Genomic DNA, 16,528 nt, shown 5'->3' with positions numbered 1-16,528 from the left:
TCTTCATAGTTTAGATTTTCCAACTTTTAATAGTTTTGTTAGGGTTTTTATTCAAGCATCCCTAACATTGGTGATTTCGTTCAGATATCAAAGAAATCAAAAGTTATGTTTTAAAAAAAACAGAAGAAGATAAACTAAGAAAATAAAGATAAAACAACTTTTAATTTCTTTGATATCTCAAATGTGTCAAAGACACTACATTATATAATGTCACTAATGGATAATCTAACAAAATACCTAAACACTAAAAGCCCACTTAATTGATAATTGAAAAGTCCAACTAAAATATAATAAAAGTGCAACTAATAAACTAACCTAAATAATATAATTTTACTCTCTTTCAGTATATCTCTTTATTAACTTATTCCAATTTAGCACAAATGTATAAAACTAAGGAAAACTAAGAAACTGTTTATTCTATTTTAAGCGGTGGAAAAGTATTGATGAAAATCTAAAAATGCTCATTTGATTTTGAAATTATATTTTCAGAGGCATTTTATATATCTTATACACACATAATTCATTCGTTTTAAATCACGATTCAATTTATTATTAAATTTATTACGAAAATGTATTTTCAAAGACACTTTAAAAGTACATTTCTAGAACATATAACTTATTGAATCAGAAAAAAAATACAAAAACTTATACTATAGTTTATGATGAAACTTTTTTTTTAGTTGTAATACACCATTGAATTGACTACGGTTCACAAATACTTTTAATAGCAACAATTAATTGATGGCTAAATTACGTTTTATGATTTTTTTTCTCTACTTTTAATAAATTAAATTTAAATTGTATACAATAATGATGACAAGATACTAAATTTTTATTTATTCAACGTGAAATATGTTTTATCTCAAAATACAAGCTATCTTTAGTTTTGAATTTTATAAAAGAAAATCATTTGCAAAGATGACTATAATATAAGTTGCTATATTTTTTTCTGATTCAGTAAGTTCAGGAAATGTATTTAGGGAGATATTTTAAAAATGTATTTCTGAAATAAATTTCATAAAATTAGAGCGTGACTAAAAAACAATGAGTTGCGTGTCTTTGGAGTGCGTTCGGAGATACATCTCAGAAATATAAAAATATTTTAAATTTTTTTTTACAAGGTGTGGTAGCAATCATTTGGGTTCCTTAAACAATTCCCTAAAACTAAATGTTTTTAAAATGGTTTAAATTCACTTTTGATTCTCGTAGATGGTTTTTAATTTTTATTCTCCACATTTTAAAAATTAATTTTTTGGTCCCTCAACTTTATATATCTTGAAATTTAGTTGGTCTCTCTCTAATTTTATAGACGTGATATTGATGAATAGGATAATAAATATATTTCTATTGACATGACATTAATAACTAAGCTAATTTTTTAATTTTTTAATATCTTTTTACTGAATAAATTATTAAGTTTTTTTTATAAATTAATAAATTAAAATTTTTAAAATAAATATTTTGGGCTCAAAGCCCATTATGCTTTTCTGTACTCGGCAGTAAAGGTTGTTTCATACGCTTTTCTGGCTTTTAGGGCCCAATCTTGGATGTTACAAGATCAAATATGAGAAAGACTTATGAATAGCAATGTTGTATCTCATAGATCTATGAATGTAGTTTTTAAGAGGATTAATTTTGCGATCCAAAATAGAGCAGCGACACAACTTGTTGTCCATTTTCCTTCTATTTTTATATAAATTTTTATTAACTTTATATCAACCTTTATAAGTTATAAAAAAATTGCCATCCAAATATGTCTCCAGACACACCTCTCAGCAAGAGATCAAGCTTATTAAAAGGAATTCAAAAATAACTAGCTATGTATTTAAACAATAAAGACATATATTACTTCATGTAATGATGCTCTGTAAACATAATTTCCTCATGATGCATTAAGCTAATCCTTCTACCCACATAATTTCCTCTGTTAGAACTAAAAGCAATAACTCAATACATAAAAATCGCCAATTTGCAGCAATAAAACCAACAGAATTATCAAAGCAACATAACAACAATAGGGATTTACTAGTAATTTATTAGTAATTATTTCGAACAAGGTTTGTCATTGTTGGAGCTTAGTTTTCCAAACATATTTCAGCACATTCAAGATTGAACTTAATGTGATGGAACACAAGTGTCTTGCGACTGCGGCTAGCATGGAAGAATGGATATAGCATTGTCAACTTGGCCATCTCAACTTTAAAGATATCAGAAATTTGAAAAGAAGAAATATGGTTTCAGGGTTATCAAAAATCGACATTCCAAACAAAGTGTGTGAAGAATGTGTGCAGGCAAAGCAGCACAAAAACAACTTCAACAAGGATACAGGAAGCAAGTCGAAGGCAATTCTTGAAATCATATACTCTGATGCATGTGGTCCTATCCATATGGATTCGATTAGAGGAAATAGATACTTTGTCACATTCATAGATGATTTTAATCAAAAATTATGGAATTAACTGATCAGGAAGAAAAGTGAAGAGAACGAGGTATTTTCCAAGTTTAAGTCTATGGTCGAAAGACAAAGAGTTCGAAAGCTCGAGATTCTGAGGACTGGTGGTGGTGGAGAATATGTGTCGAAAGACTTCAACATGTTATGTAAGAAAGAAGGGATTAGGGATGAGGTGGTCAAACCTATCTTGAGTCATCTGAAAGTATTTGGATTGATAACACATAGACATGTGCCATATAAGTTGAGAAGAAAACTTGATGACAAGTCGAGTCAGATGGTCCTAATAAGATATCATTCTACTAGAGGATACAAGTTATTCGACCCAGTGAACAAGCAAGTTGTGATCAACAAGGATGTGATCATAAACGAGCTTGAGGAATGGGATGGGACTGAAAATGTAAAGAAGGATTCAGTCAGAATCTTATGTGAAGAACTAGCAAGTGAAGTCGAAAGAGAAGTTCGACAAGAAGAATTCGGAAGTCAAGCAGGCCTAAGCAGACCTCAAAGAACAAGACGCATGCCTGCAAGGTTGCAGGAATGTGTGATTATATCAAATGATGTGTTCGACAATGCAGGTGAGCTGGTACAATATGTTTTCTATGCAGATGTCAAACCAGTCAATGCAGTTGAGACATTAAAATATTCGACGTGGATGAAAGCTATGAATAAATAACTGAATTCCATTGAAGTCAACAACATTGGTCACTTGTCGAATTTCCTCAAGGCAAGAAGGTAATCGATTTGAAGTGGGTATACAAGGTGAAGTTGAATTCCAAAGAAGAAGTAACTCGACACAAGGCAAGACTAGTGGAGAAAGGATTTCTTCAAAAAGAAGGAATCAAATTTGATGAATTATTTGCACTTGTTGCTAGGATCGAAACAATCAGGTTGGTTGTTGGTCTAGAGAACATGAACAATTGGCACATATCTCAAGTGGATGTGAAATTTGCATTCCTAAATGGCCCTTTAGACAAAGAAGTTTATGTTGCATAACCAGTTGAATTTGTGAAACAAGGTGAAGAAAGAAAGGTGTACATGCTGCATAAAGCCATGTATGGACTTAAACAAGCTCCAAGAGCTTGGAATAAGAATATTGGCAGTTTCCTAAGGGAGAAGGAATTTGTGAAGTGCATAACTGAGCATGGAGTATATGTAATAAGAAGCAAGAGTGAATTGCTTATACTATATCTCTATGTCGATGACTTTTTGATAACATGTTATTGCAAGAAAGAGATCGAAGACTTCAAAGGTGATCTTAGCAAGGAATTCGAAATGTCTGATCTGGGAGACATTTCACACTTCATTGGCATTAAATTTTACAAGAGAAGTAGAGGATTGATGATGCATCAAAGAAGATATGCAAGTGAAATACTCAAGATATTTGAGATGGAAGAATGTAACTAAACTTCGACACATGCAGAACCAAGACTGCAATTTTTAAAAGACTCAAATGAAGATGATGTCGATCCAACATAGTATAGAAGACTTATTGGTTCATTAAGATATCTTTGTCACACAAGGTCTGGCTTAGCATACAGTGTAGGTATGGTGAGTAGATTCATGCACAAGCCAAAGGTATCACATCTAGCAGCTACGAAGAGGATACTAAGGTATCTAAAAGGAACTCTCGATTATGGAATTTTGTTTCCTGCAGTTGATGAAGTAAAAGAATGTAAGTTAGTGGATTACACTGACTCAAGTTGGTGTAATGATGTTGAGGATAAAAAGAACCACTAATGGCACTACCTTTCTGTGAAGTAAAGTATATAGATGCTTCTCTTCGTGCATGCCAAGCAACATGGATGGTGAACTTGGTCGAAGATATTACAACAAAAGTTCATGGAGCAATTACCATGAAGATTGACATCATATCAGCTATCAATTTAGAGAAGAATCTGATAGCCCATGTGTGAAGCAAGCACATCAGAATAAGGTTCCATTATCTTCGAGAGCGGGTAGCAAATGAGAAGTTAAACTTGGAACACTGCAGAACTGAGAATCAGATTGTAGACCTCATGACGAAAGGAGTGCAGGTCGAAGTGTTCAAGAAATTAAGATCTATGATAAATGTAGATAGCCTAGACACAATGAATTAAGTGGTGTGTTGAGATTGTAATTCCTTGTGTCGAAGCAGGTTGCTCGATAGAAACAAGGTAGTGTCAAAATAGCCTATTGTGTCTGTGTCGAATTTGTGTGTGTGTGGAATTGTCGAAGGAGTTAGCCTCGACATGGATTTCGACTTAGGCCTAATTTTACAGTGTTAACAAAATTAGGTATTTTGGGCTTTTGTATTTTGGGTTTTGCTTATGGAGCAAACAAGCTCAACTATAAATAGGGAGTAACCCCATATTATTGTAATCAATTGAACACTTGCAGTTGCAAATAAAATTCACAATTTGTGAGCAAAGATAAACTCTGCAGAAAATTCTTCTTCCTTTTGTTCAAACCCTAATCCTCTTCTTCCCAAATATATATTTTTCTTCCCCATTGATAATTGCTGCGCAAAATCATCTTACAACAAAGATTGGTTGAATCACTCGAGTGAAGAGTGAAGAACAAGAGAAATTCGATCGAGTGAAGAGTGAAGAACAAGAGAAATTCGATCAATATAATTGATTATTATTCATCAAGATTGATTCGAAATTCTCTATAGATTTAATATAATTCCCTACAGATTTATCTAGTAGGTATCTTAAAGCAGACACATCGAAGTCTCTTAAAAGCATCTGGTAGCAAGTCTCAAATTTAATAACAAATGTACAATGTAAAATGAAAGTGATATAATGCAAAATGATCATCATTTTTAGTGTTAAGTGTTATAATGCAAAATGAAAGTGATAAAATAGCAGGTTAAGTTTTAAAATATGATTATCATGGAATGTGGGAAAAAATAGAATAATAATTATGTGTATGTGTTGTCCTCGAACATGTATGCTAAGATCTGCAGTGTGAGGGAAACATCCAGTTGTAGAGGTCAAATTCTTCTGTTGCGTACTCAATCTGGAATTGACATGAAGAGCACTTAACAGCCTTTTATACAGCCTCATCTGCTTCTAAATAAGTTCCACGTTGATTTTTGACCAAATATAATGTTTATATAGCTCTTTGTGGAATGATACATCCTCGTCTTGAATAATTGGGCTCATGCTGGAACTTAACGGGCTTTGGCCCAGATATTTACTTTAAAAATTTTAATTAATTAATTTCTAAAATATTAAATTAAAAAATATTAATTTATTTAATAGAAAATTTAAAAAAAAAGTAATTAATAAATTATCTATTAATTTTTTTAAATTTATTTAGTAAAAAAATTTAAAAAATAGTAAATAGTAAATTATCCTAATCCAACTCATTAAAATAAAAAATTTATTCTATTTTGAGTTGTTGAATGAATTGTCATGTAATCAAACTAATTGAAATTGACATGAACCAATCTTAACAATTTGTACAAATCGATCAGAAGAATTAATATTTCTTGTTTTTCTTGTTGAAAGTTAAAATGACACCAATTTACAATCAACTTTAAAAAAAAAAAATAGCTATCCCAATTTTAAATACAAAATAAATTTTAGTAATTAAAGTTTAAAAAATAATAAAAATAAATAGATATTTAATTACCCGTTATGTTAAGGGCACAAATACGATTTGATGGTATCCATACTGGCGGGTATCCGTTTCCGTTAATATTTAGTTGAATATATAATTATTATATTTCGTTGAATTCATTTATTTGATAAAAGAAGAAATAAAATGAATGTGATTATTTTTGTTATTATTATTATTATGGATTAAATTTGAAAATATTTTTTTCTTTAATAGAGATAAAAAATTAATTAAGTATATTATTTTTTAAAAAAATATTTAAATAATAATAGTCATGGCTATCTCAAAATTAAGGAATACTCACACGGATATGAGACGAGTACGATTATCATATTTACTAAATGATGTGGATAGTGAGAACTAGTATCCATTCCATGGGTAGCCATTATGAATAAATTTTTATCTTTCTCAATCTATCTCTGTCTGATATTCTATTAAAATAAGGGCTCAAATATTCATTTCAGCTTTCCTTCGATTTTTTTTTTTTTAAATGACATTTTTTTCTTCATATTATTTATTTTTGAAGGTCTTACCACAAATTGAATGCATATCTTAACAAATTCAAGTGTAATAAAGTTGTTTTATTTTCTCTTTAATTTTCAAACATAATTCATTATTAAAACAACATCAAACACTTGTAAAATCCTCTCATACAAATACATGACTTTCACTTTGTATGACCTCTAATCTTTAGTACAATCAGTTGGCTTAAAAGACACCACTTCTTTTTCTAGATCAAACCCAATCAAATAATTTGATTGTGCAAAATTACCATAAATCCCTCCCTCAGCACTATTATTGGTCATTCCCAAGCAAATAACACCAACTTTTTCTATTTGTGGAATGAAAATTTGAATCGGAGTTAAAACAATATCCGCACCTTCAAAATGAAAGGTTAGGTTTGGCCCATTAGGTCTACTGTCTGTACGATAACAAAGCTGATTTCCCAAACTTGGATCATCAGTAATAGGTTCCATTGAAACCCTCTTTTTAACTTCATTAACCAATCTTTCATACAAATCATTAGGTAGTATAGTTGGTGGTGTGCCTGAATCAATCATCATGTTACCCTTTGCAACAGTCCCTGAAGTCTTAAATGGCAAATAACTATCTTCCACAGTAATGCCTTGTAATGTAACTAAATACGGTGTCTTGTCTTGTGTGGGAGAAGGAACCATTGGTGTAGTAACCACCCCTTGCCCTAAAACTTCACTACCTTTTCCAAAACTCAGTTTGCTTGAAATGTTAATATCCGTGAGAAATGGAACCAAACACTGAGAGAACTTTAAGCCTCCGAGTAAAGGACCTAGTTGAGAAACGAATGATACCGGTCCTCTTCCGAGACCGATTATACCCATTTCATGATCATTGAAACCTCCGGTGTTGTTATGTCCGCAACCAAAAAGAATACCTTTAAGAGAAAGAGGTTCGTTTGTGTTTGATGTTAAGGTAATTGTTTCTTGTGCGAGAACTCCTTTTGTTACGGAACTACTTGCGTAGGCATAGGTGTAATCGCAACGCTTCTCGGGGGAACATTCCTTTGTGTCAAGTTTGTCACATAAAGGAGTATTGCATGAGACATTACTGTAAGTGGAAGATTTTAGAGGATTAAACAGAGGTTCGATTTGTTTGTAGCACCCTACGCAAGGCTCACATGAGGTCCATGTGAGGTCACTTCCTGTATCTGCAATGCCTGATATTTTCACTGGTGGAGTTCCAATGTTCAACTCCATGAGATAATGGCCAATATAGGCATGTACAGGTGCATGTACATCATTGAGATGTGAACGTGAATAGGAAGAGGGTTTTCGAAATAGTTTTACAGTGAATCCATTATTTTGGGCTGTAATGGATGAAATAAAGAAAAGATGAAATAGTAAAGAAATGATGGCTAGGAGAGAATAAATTGATGGAGAAGAAACCATATTTTCTTGTCCTCGGTATGTGATATAAGATAAAAGAAGTTTTAGATAGGAAGATATTTTGACACACGAATGCGGTTTTTATATAGAGAAATGATATTTTAACACAATAACTAATAAGGTTAATATTTTTTTTGGTCAAATAGTAAAGTGAGCAATCATAGCCAAACCAAATGTGTAGATTTCAAAATACTATATATTGACATAATTGGGAAAAACAATCATGGCTTAGATGATTTCATTCTGAATTAATAATATCTTTTGACCAAATTATATTTTATTAGATAATTTTAAAATCAAGTTTTGAATTATAACCATTTCCACTTATATAATAACGGGGAGGGGCGGGCGGAGCGGTCATAGTTGAGGGCGCGGACCTAAAACCTTGATCCGCCCTACAAAAAAGTGACGGCGGGTTAAGCGCACAGACACTATATTTTTTAAGCTTAAAAATATAAAATTTATGTTAATGTTCGTGTCCGCAAAAGTCTGCATAAAAACGGGGCGAGACGGTCAAACTAGAGGGTAAAGGCCTAAAACTTTTATCTGCCATGCACAAAAGTGCGGGCAAAATGGACATGCCCAACGGGCCGGGCCATTTTGCCACCCCTAATTCTCATGATATATATATATATATATATATATATATATATATATATATATATATATATATATATATATATATATATATATATATATATATATATATATATATATATATATATATATATATATATAAATATATATATATATATATATATATATATATATATATATAGGATGGATCTAAACACACTCGAAGAGTTACACCAGGGGTTACATTCGCTCATAACTTCTTTTGAATAATTTTTTAAAAAAAATTGACCGTTGGATTGAAACATAATATCATATAGATCATACCTATTATATATAGAGAGATGATGGCTCAAATTACATTCGAAGAGTTACACCACGAGTTACACTCGCTCATAACTTTGTTTTGAATAAAAAAATTTAAAAATCAACCGTTGTATTGAAACATAATATCATATAGATCATATCTATAAAATTTGAGATTAATCTATAATGATTTACTATACCATCAAGATATCCAAATATTAAAGTTAAAATGATCTTTTATATAATGTAAATTTTGATGTAATTCAATGGCATAGTAAATTATTATAGATTAATCTCTAATTTTATAGGTATGATCTATATGATAGTATGTTTCAATCCAACGATTGATTTTTAAAAAATATTATTTAAAACGAAATTATAAGCAAGTGTAACTCATAGTGTAACTCTTCGGATATATATATATATATATATATATATATATATATATATATATATATATATATATATAAAAAATAGAATTTCCTTAATATTAGAATTCCCTTTTTCATAAAATTTCCTTAATATTAGAATTTTTTTTAATAAAACTATAAGTTGACTAACAATAAAATTTTGTTGACTCACTGCAGGTTTGGAAAAGTAGTTTTTTCGAAGTAAAATTAAATCAGTGTGGAAAAGTGGTTTTTTTAAAATAAAAATAAATTAGTAGTAAAGTTGTTCCAGTTTATAACTATAATATTTTTTTCCCTTAATCTTTTAACATATGTGAAAAAAAAATCAATAAATTTATATTATTCAATATTTTAATCAATAATAAAGTTGTTCGCGTTTATAACTATAATATTTTTTTACGTATGTAAATAGTATTTTATGTATAAAATTATTTATAAAAAAATATTTGAATCAATAATAAACTTGTTTTTATATATAAATTTTAATTTAAAATTTAATTTTTGAAGATCTAGTCAAATCTATTTTAAACAAATAAATATATTAATTTTATTATTTCATACTAAACATTTATATTTTTCCTAAACTTTATATAATTTTTATCTTTTTATATAATTTTTATCATTGCAACTTTATATAATTTTTCCAAAAAATTTTCACGTAATTTAAAAGTGACCGATAATTTATTCATTTTTCTATATTTGATTTGTAAGTTTCATTTTTTCTGTTTTAAATAATTTTAACAATTAGAAAATCCAAAATTTATTAAAATTTTATTATCTTTAATTTAATACACAATTTTTTCTATATTTGTATCAATAGTTCATCTTTTCCCTTGTATCAATAGTTAATCTAATTACACAAAATTGTAATCATCATATGAACATATAGTATATACAATATAAAATAATATTAACATCTTCTCAATAATTTAAAATTCAATATAAATAAATATTTTTTAATATATTATCATATTTGTAATAATAGAAATAGCTTCAAATATCGAAGGATATGGAATAAAATATAGAATAATATTTTATCAAAAATTTAAAATTTAATATAATCGATAATATTTTAATATATTACGATATTTATAATTGTAAATTTTTTATATATTGTACATATTATAATGTAATAAGTAATAAGGTTCTCTGAAAAATTTGTATTAATTAAACATAAACTTATAATAATTGTATGGTAAAAAAATATACAAAATAATACTACCATTTTACCATATATTTAAAATTTTGTTTCATTTCATACCAAAATAATAACACGATCATTAATTATATTTTAACATGTCTTAGTATTTTTCAGCGTAGTTAATATATTTTATATTTGGTGAATTCTTATCTACCCAACACAAAAAGTTTGGTAGAGTTACCTTTAATGTAAAATGCATTGGAAACAACAAAAGTATATTATTTAATAAATAATTAAATAAAATAAAATTAAATGATGCAATGTGATGGGTGGAATATACACTACCCAATTTTTTGTGGGGGCGAGTTCTGGCATCAAGTGGTTCCATCCCACTCCCGATCGCAGTTGCGGGGGATCGAACCGTGGTTCTCCCTACCAAGTCCAGCGCCAATCACCACCACTAGACCAACTAACGATTGGTTATCCCCTTTATATTTTAAAAAGGAATTATATGCTTAAAAAATAAATTAACTATTAAATCTTTTTGACAGAACTATTAAATTTAATTTAATTAATAATTCAATTTTAATAGTATAATCTAACTATTTTATCCCGTCATAAAAAAGTTATTTAAAGGGTCATGCTAACTAGTGCCTAGGGCGTTGGTTAAACATTCTAAATAAAGAAAATATTTTATATTCATTACATCGAATACACACAATACTCTTTAAAAAAATTAATTATTTATGTTTTCAATGCATTAAATACATATATTTTAAGTATAAAACTTATCTTTTTAATCTATTAAACAATATTCAACTTACCTTTTTAATCTCTTAACCAGTGTACGAGAACACTCGATAGCATTTCTCTTATTTAAAATATTTAATGTGAACCTTTTATAAGAAAAATATATACTAAAATTGGTAATAAAATATTTATAGTTTCAATATTTAAAAAAATTTAAAGAGAAGTAAAAAATTAAAAGATCAAAAACATATTAAATTTTATAATTTAATATTAAATAATAAAGTTAAACTAAAATGACTATTTACTATAATTGTTTAAAATTAATTGAGTAATTTAATGTTTTTGTTAATTGAGATGATATTCTTTAAATAAAGGTCAAAATATATTAAACAAAAGAAAATAGTACAAAGAGGAGGGGGGGCAAAATCAAAACCCTCAAGAAGAACAAAGCAAGAAAAAAATAAAAGATAGACAACAAAAACACATGAGATAATTCATATCAAAGAAACTAGTGAGGCGTACGGTTGGAGGCACCTACCTTTAAACCTTTGCATGCCTCAGGCAGTTTCTTATTGTGCTTCCTATTTCTTGGAACCACCAATTGAAATGGTTGACTAGTGTTTTCATCCAAATCAAGAATCTCATCTCTCTTATCCATGTTAGCCCAAGATTCACTAAGAAAATTCATAGCTTGTTGAGCATCTGAATTTGAATCTCCATCTTGATTCTTGTCAATTTTACCTTGATCAATGATATCTATATCAACTAAACCACGCAAATTTTCATTACCTTGGGAACCCAAGTCTTATTGATGCAACACGTCAATACTCACAACATTCCCATCGACAGTGGTTTTCAAACAATCAACAAATACTAAAAGAGGATTATTATCAACACATGTAGCATTTTCACATTCAACTGATTCCTTTCTTAAATCTTCATTCTGAGACTTATTCCTCGTGCCGTGCGTTTATGCTTCTCCTTAGATACCCTTTTCTCTTGATCCACTTTAACAAGACGAAAAACTATGACCAATATTATGACAATGCGAACAGAAAAGAGGCAAATTTTCATATTCAACGTTAACAATTTATGTCTGATTTTAGAAGATAAATTAATATCAACTAAAACTCTAGCAAAATGTCCAAAAGATCTCTCTAGAGGGCACTTACTTGTTGCAACATCCAAACACATTGGCGTTCTAAGACAACTAGCAATAGCAAAGATAATATTGGGACTCTAATATTTTTGTGGAAAATCAAGAAAACGAATCCAACATTGAACTGTTGTTTGTTTGTGGTTATGAGGATTAAAGACAGGAGTCCAAGCAAAAAGTTTTAGAAAACCTGGCTTAAAATTCCAAGAAAGCATTGTACGAACACGATGTACATCCTCAGCTGAAGAAAAAATAAATTCATAGAAACCTCTTCATAAAGAAACAATTCTCCATTTACTTAAGGGCTTCCAAAAAGTGTCTAATTTACCGCGCAAATCTTGAAGTTTTAGGGGAGGAGAGGATCTCCTTTAGACAAAATCAACCTTCCATGAAGATGGTTTTTACATGATTCAAGACTAATCTTGTACTCTTCCTCCGGAATTTTGATAGCTATGTCTTCTCCTTTCAAACTAGATTTCAGAAATTGACCATGAGGGATAATAGTATAAGAGTATATTATTCACTCGTATGAAATGCTTTTACAGAGATTTACATCAGTATATATATAACTATAATACATGATGATAATTGAATGGAAATAGCTAGAATGATGCCTAAACTATAGCTACTGTTTGTTAACTACTTGACAGAATCAATGCTAATAATAACCAATAACTCTCATTTAATTATTTGATGACCAATTCAAATTGTTTCTTTCATTGGTCCATTACGCCCCCTCAAGATGAAGGTTCCATCAACGACCTTTATATTGGACATGAGTTCAGTGAACTTTGTTGTGGGAAGTGGTTTAGTGAGTAAATCTGCCAGCTGATCCTTGGTAGACACATGTGTTACGATGAGCTTGTTAGTTTGAACCTGTTCTCTGACAAAATGATAATCTAATGATATATGTTTCATTCTTGAGTGAAGTACAGGATTGGAACAAAGGTATGTGGCACCCACATTGTCACACAATAGTCGTGGAGGGTCATGTATGGGTATTCTTAGTTCATGCAGTAAGTTTTGGAGCCACATGATCTCAGTGGTGGCGGTAGCAACTGCACGATATTCAGCCTCAGTAGATGACCGTGCTACAGTTCTTTGTTTTCTTGAGAGCCACGAAATTGGGTTGCCTCCGAAGAAAATGATATAAGCTGAGGTAGATGTGCAATCATCATTGTTCCCACCCCAATCTGCATCAGAGTATGCTAACAAGTTGTTTGCAGCAGTTTTGTGTAGCATGAGACCATGATTAATGGTTTGTTTGATGTACCGAAGGATGCGTTTCAAGTGCTGTAGGTGAAGGGAGGTTGGTTTATGCATAAATTGGGACAACTTATTGATGCAGTATGATAAGTCTGGACGAGAAAGATTAAGATACTGAAGTCCTCCGATAATTCTACGAAACTCCGTTGCATCGGTGGATGATGTACCATCGTGAAGTTGTAGCACTGCTGTGGAGGAAAGTGGTGTGGGAGATGGTTTCGCCCCCTCCATGTCAAACTTTTGTAAGAGGTCACGAATGTACCGGTGTTGAGAGAGAAAAATTCCAGAGCTTGTTGGTATGATTTCAATGCCCAGAAAGTAGTGAGGTTGTCCCATATTTTTCAACGAAAATCGTTGAGATAGTGCCTTGATGAAGCTTTGAAGGAATGTAGAGTTGTTACCGGTGAGCAGCAAGTCATCTACATAGACTAGAAAGTAAGCCTTGGTATCACCCGAGTGATAAATGAACAATGATGGATCACTTTTGCTTGTTTGAAATCCATATGCAATAATAAATTCCTTCAGTGAGTCATGCCATGCTCTTGGTGCTTGACGTAGGCCATAGATGGCCTTGTGAAGTTTACATACATAGTTGGGATGTGTTGTATCTTTCATACCTGGCGGTTGGTCCATGAAGACCTCTTCCGTAAGAGCTCCTTGTAAGAACGCATTGTTCACATCTAGTTGGTGCATCGACCACTGATGAGAGATTGCTAAGGTAAGAATAATCTTAATTGTTTGTGGGCGAACAACTGGTGCGAATGTCTCCTTGAAGTCAATGCCAGGACATTGTGTGAAACCCTTGGCAACAAGACGTGCCTTGTAGCGAGCAATGGAACCATCACTATTTCTCTTGATACGAAATAACCATCTACATCCAACAATGTTTTGCCCTGCCTTAGGTGGTACGAGTGAGAATGTGCCATTTCTTATTAAGGCTTCAAATTCATCTGCAATTGCCTGACGCCAATGGGCATGTTTCATTGCCTCACGGATGTTTGAAGGTTCCAAATTCTCAGGTAGAGGGTGTTTTGATGCAGTGTACATCCTTTTTGGCTTGAATATATTATTTTTCGACCTTGTGATGATTTGGTTTGTTTCAGTAGTAGGGGCTGTAGAGGTATTAGGAGTGACAATAGGTGTAGTAACAAGATTAGGTGGATGAGTATCATTACCTGACATTGTATTTGAAGCCAAGAGATCCTCCTCTTCATGGGGCATAGCGTGTGGCTCAAGTGGTGGTTGTTGAAGGATAGGTATGATGGTATGAGGGGGCTGTGGTATGTTGGGTATGCTTAGAGATGGTGGTGGTGTAGATTTGACAAGTTGGTTGTATGGGAAAATGTGGTCAAAAAATTTGACATGCCTAGAGGTGTATATTTTGTGATTTGTTGGGTCAAGACATAAATAACTGTATTGGGATTCTGCATATCCTAAGAATATGCAAGGTTGAGATCGGGATTGAAGTTTATTTGAGACATAAGGTCGCAGCCAAGGAAAACAAAGGCATCCAAAGGAATGAAGATGTGATGTTGTTGGGTTTTTCTTGTGTAAGACTTGATATGGTGATTTCATGTTGAGGATAGGAGTTGGTAACCTATTGATTAGGTACACTGCTGTCTTGAACGCAAAGGACCAGTATTCGGGTGGTAGGTTTGACATATTTAGTAAGGCTCTTCCAGTTTCAACTACATGTCTGTGTCTCCTTTCAGCTGTAGCATTGAGTTCAGGTGTATGTGGTGCTGTGGTGAAATGGGATATGCCATGTGTGTGGAGAAATGATTTTAGTTTGATGAATTCTCCTCCGTTATCAGAGTGCAATGAAATGATTTTTTCTTTGAAGTAGTTTTCAGCAAGATTTTTGAATGTGGGAAATAAATTGGAGACATCAGATTTATTTCTTAATGGATAGAGCCATACATATTTGGTGAAGTGATCAACAAGAAGTAAATAATAGGAGAAACCATCTAAAGACTTGATGTGGGCTGGACCCCATACATCAGTATATATAAGTTCTAATGGTTTTTGTGTTTTGATACTGGAAATGGAAAAAGGTAATTTGTGACTCTTAACACTATTACATGATAGACAAGGTTGTTGGTGGCTCTTTATTTTGTGAGATGGTAGGAGATGTCTCAGTATGCGATCAGATGGATGCCCCAATATGTGATGCCATGGTGGAGGAGTGTGTGTGGTTGTGACAAATGCCTGTGGTAATGATGATGGATGGGGCATGTGGTAGAGTCCATTGCTATGCTGCCCTTTTAGAAGAGGTTCTCTTGTCTTCAAATCCTTTATCAAGAAATGATCAGAAAAAAATTCAATGGAAATTGGATTAGTGTGACATAGAGATGAAACAGACAATAGTTTTTGAGTAATTTTAGGCACATGTAAAACATTTGAAAGATGAAATGATTGAGAGGGAGTTTGTAAAATAATTTTACCAATGTTAGAGATGGTGTGTCCAGATCCATCACCAACCAGAAGCTGATCTGAACCTGTGTAAGGTTGAGACAAGTGCAGGTTGTCCAACTCATTTGTTATATGATGGGAAGCCCCTGAGTCTAGGATCCAATCTGCTGCACCTGAAGGCATGGCCCTAGTATGAAGAGCAGTAGGTGGTTGATGCTTTGGAGGGTAGCCATGCAATTTGTAGCAGACCTTGGCAGTATGGCCTGGTTTGTCACAAAATTGACACACTACACGCCTTGAGAAGCCCGGTGATGTTGGTCTGGACATTGTGTGATTGTGGTACTGTTTTGGTGTTTTGTTGTAGAATTGTTTCCCTTTGTGTGCAGTGTTTGCAGTGGCAATGAGAGGAGTTTCTTGCACAGGTGTATCCCTCTTTAAATAACTTTCAAAATCAGAAAGGAGATCGTGAAGATCATCAAATCCGATAGGATTTTCTCTAGTTCTTAGAGAAGCTATTACTTCACGATATTCAGCTCC

General features: G+C 31.7%; 1 protein-coding gene across 1 annotated transcript; it reads right to left on the bottom strand.

Annotated features, from left to right (window-relative positions):
• Positions 1–6,708: 6,708 nt before the first annotated feature.
• On the bottom strand, positions 6,709–12,351 carry LOC131650371 (aspartic proteinase CDR1-like). Its single transcript, XM_058920085.1, has 3 exons — positions 12,330–12,351; positions 11,696–11,961; positions 6,709–7,998 (listed from the first exon to the last, which is right to left on the bottom strand). The coding sequence occupies exons 1-3, from the start codon at positions 12,349–12,351 to the stop codon at positions 6,739–6,741; spliced, it is 1,548 nt and encodes a 515-aa protein (XP_058776068.1). The 3' UTR covers positions 6,709–6,738.
• Positions 12,352–16,528: the final 4,177 nt, after the last annotated feature.

The sequence above is a fragment of the Vicia villosa genome, linkage group LG2 (genome assembly GCF_029867415.1).
Source record: "Vicia villosa cultivar HV-30 ecotype Madison, WI linkage group LG2, Vvil1.0, whole genome shotgun sequence".
NCBI lineage: Eukaryota > Viridiplantae > Streptophyta > Magnoliopsida > Fabales > Fabaceae > Vicia > Vicia villosa.
This window is presented reverse-complemented; position numbering and strand designations above follow the sequence as displayed.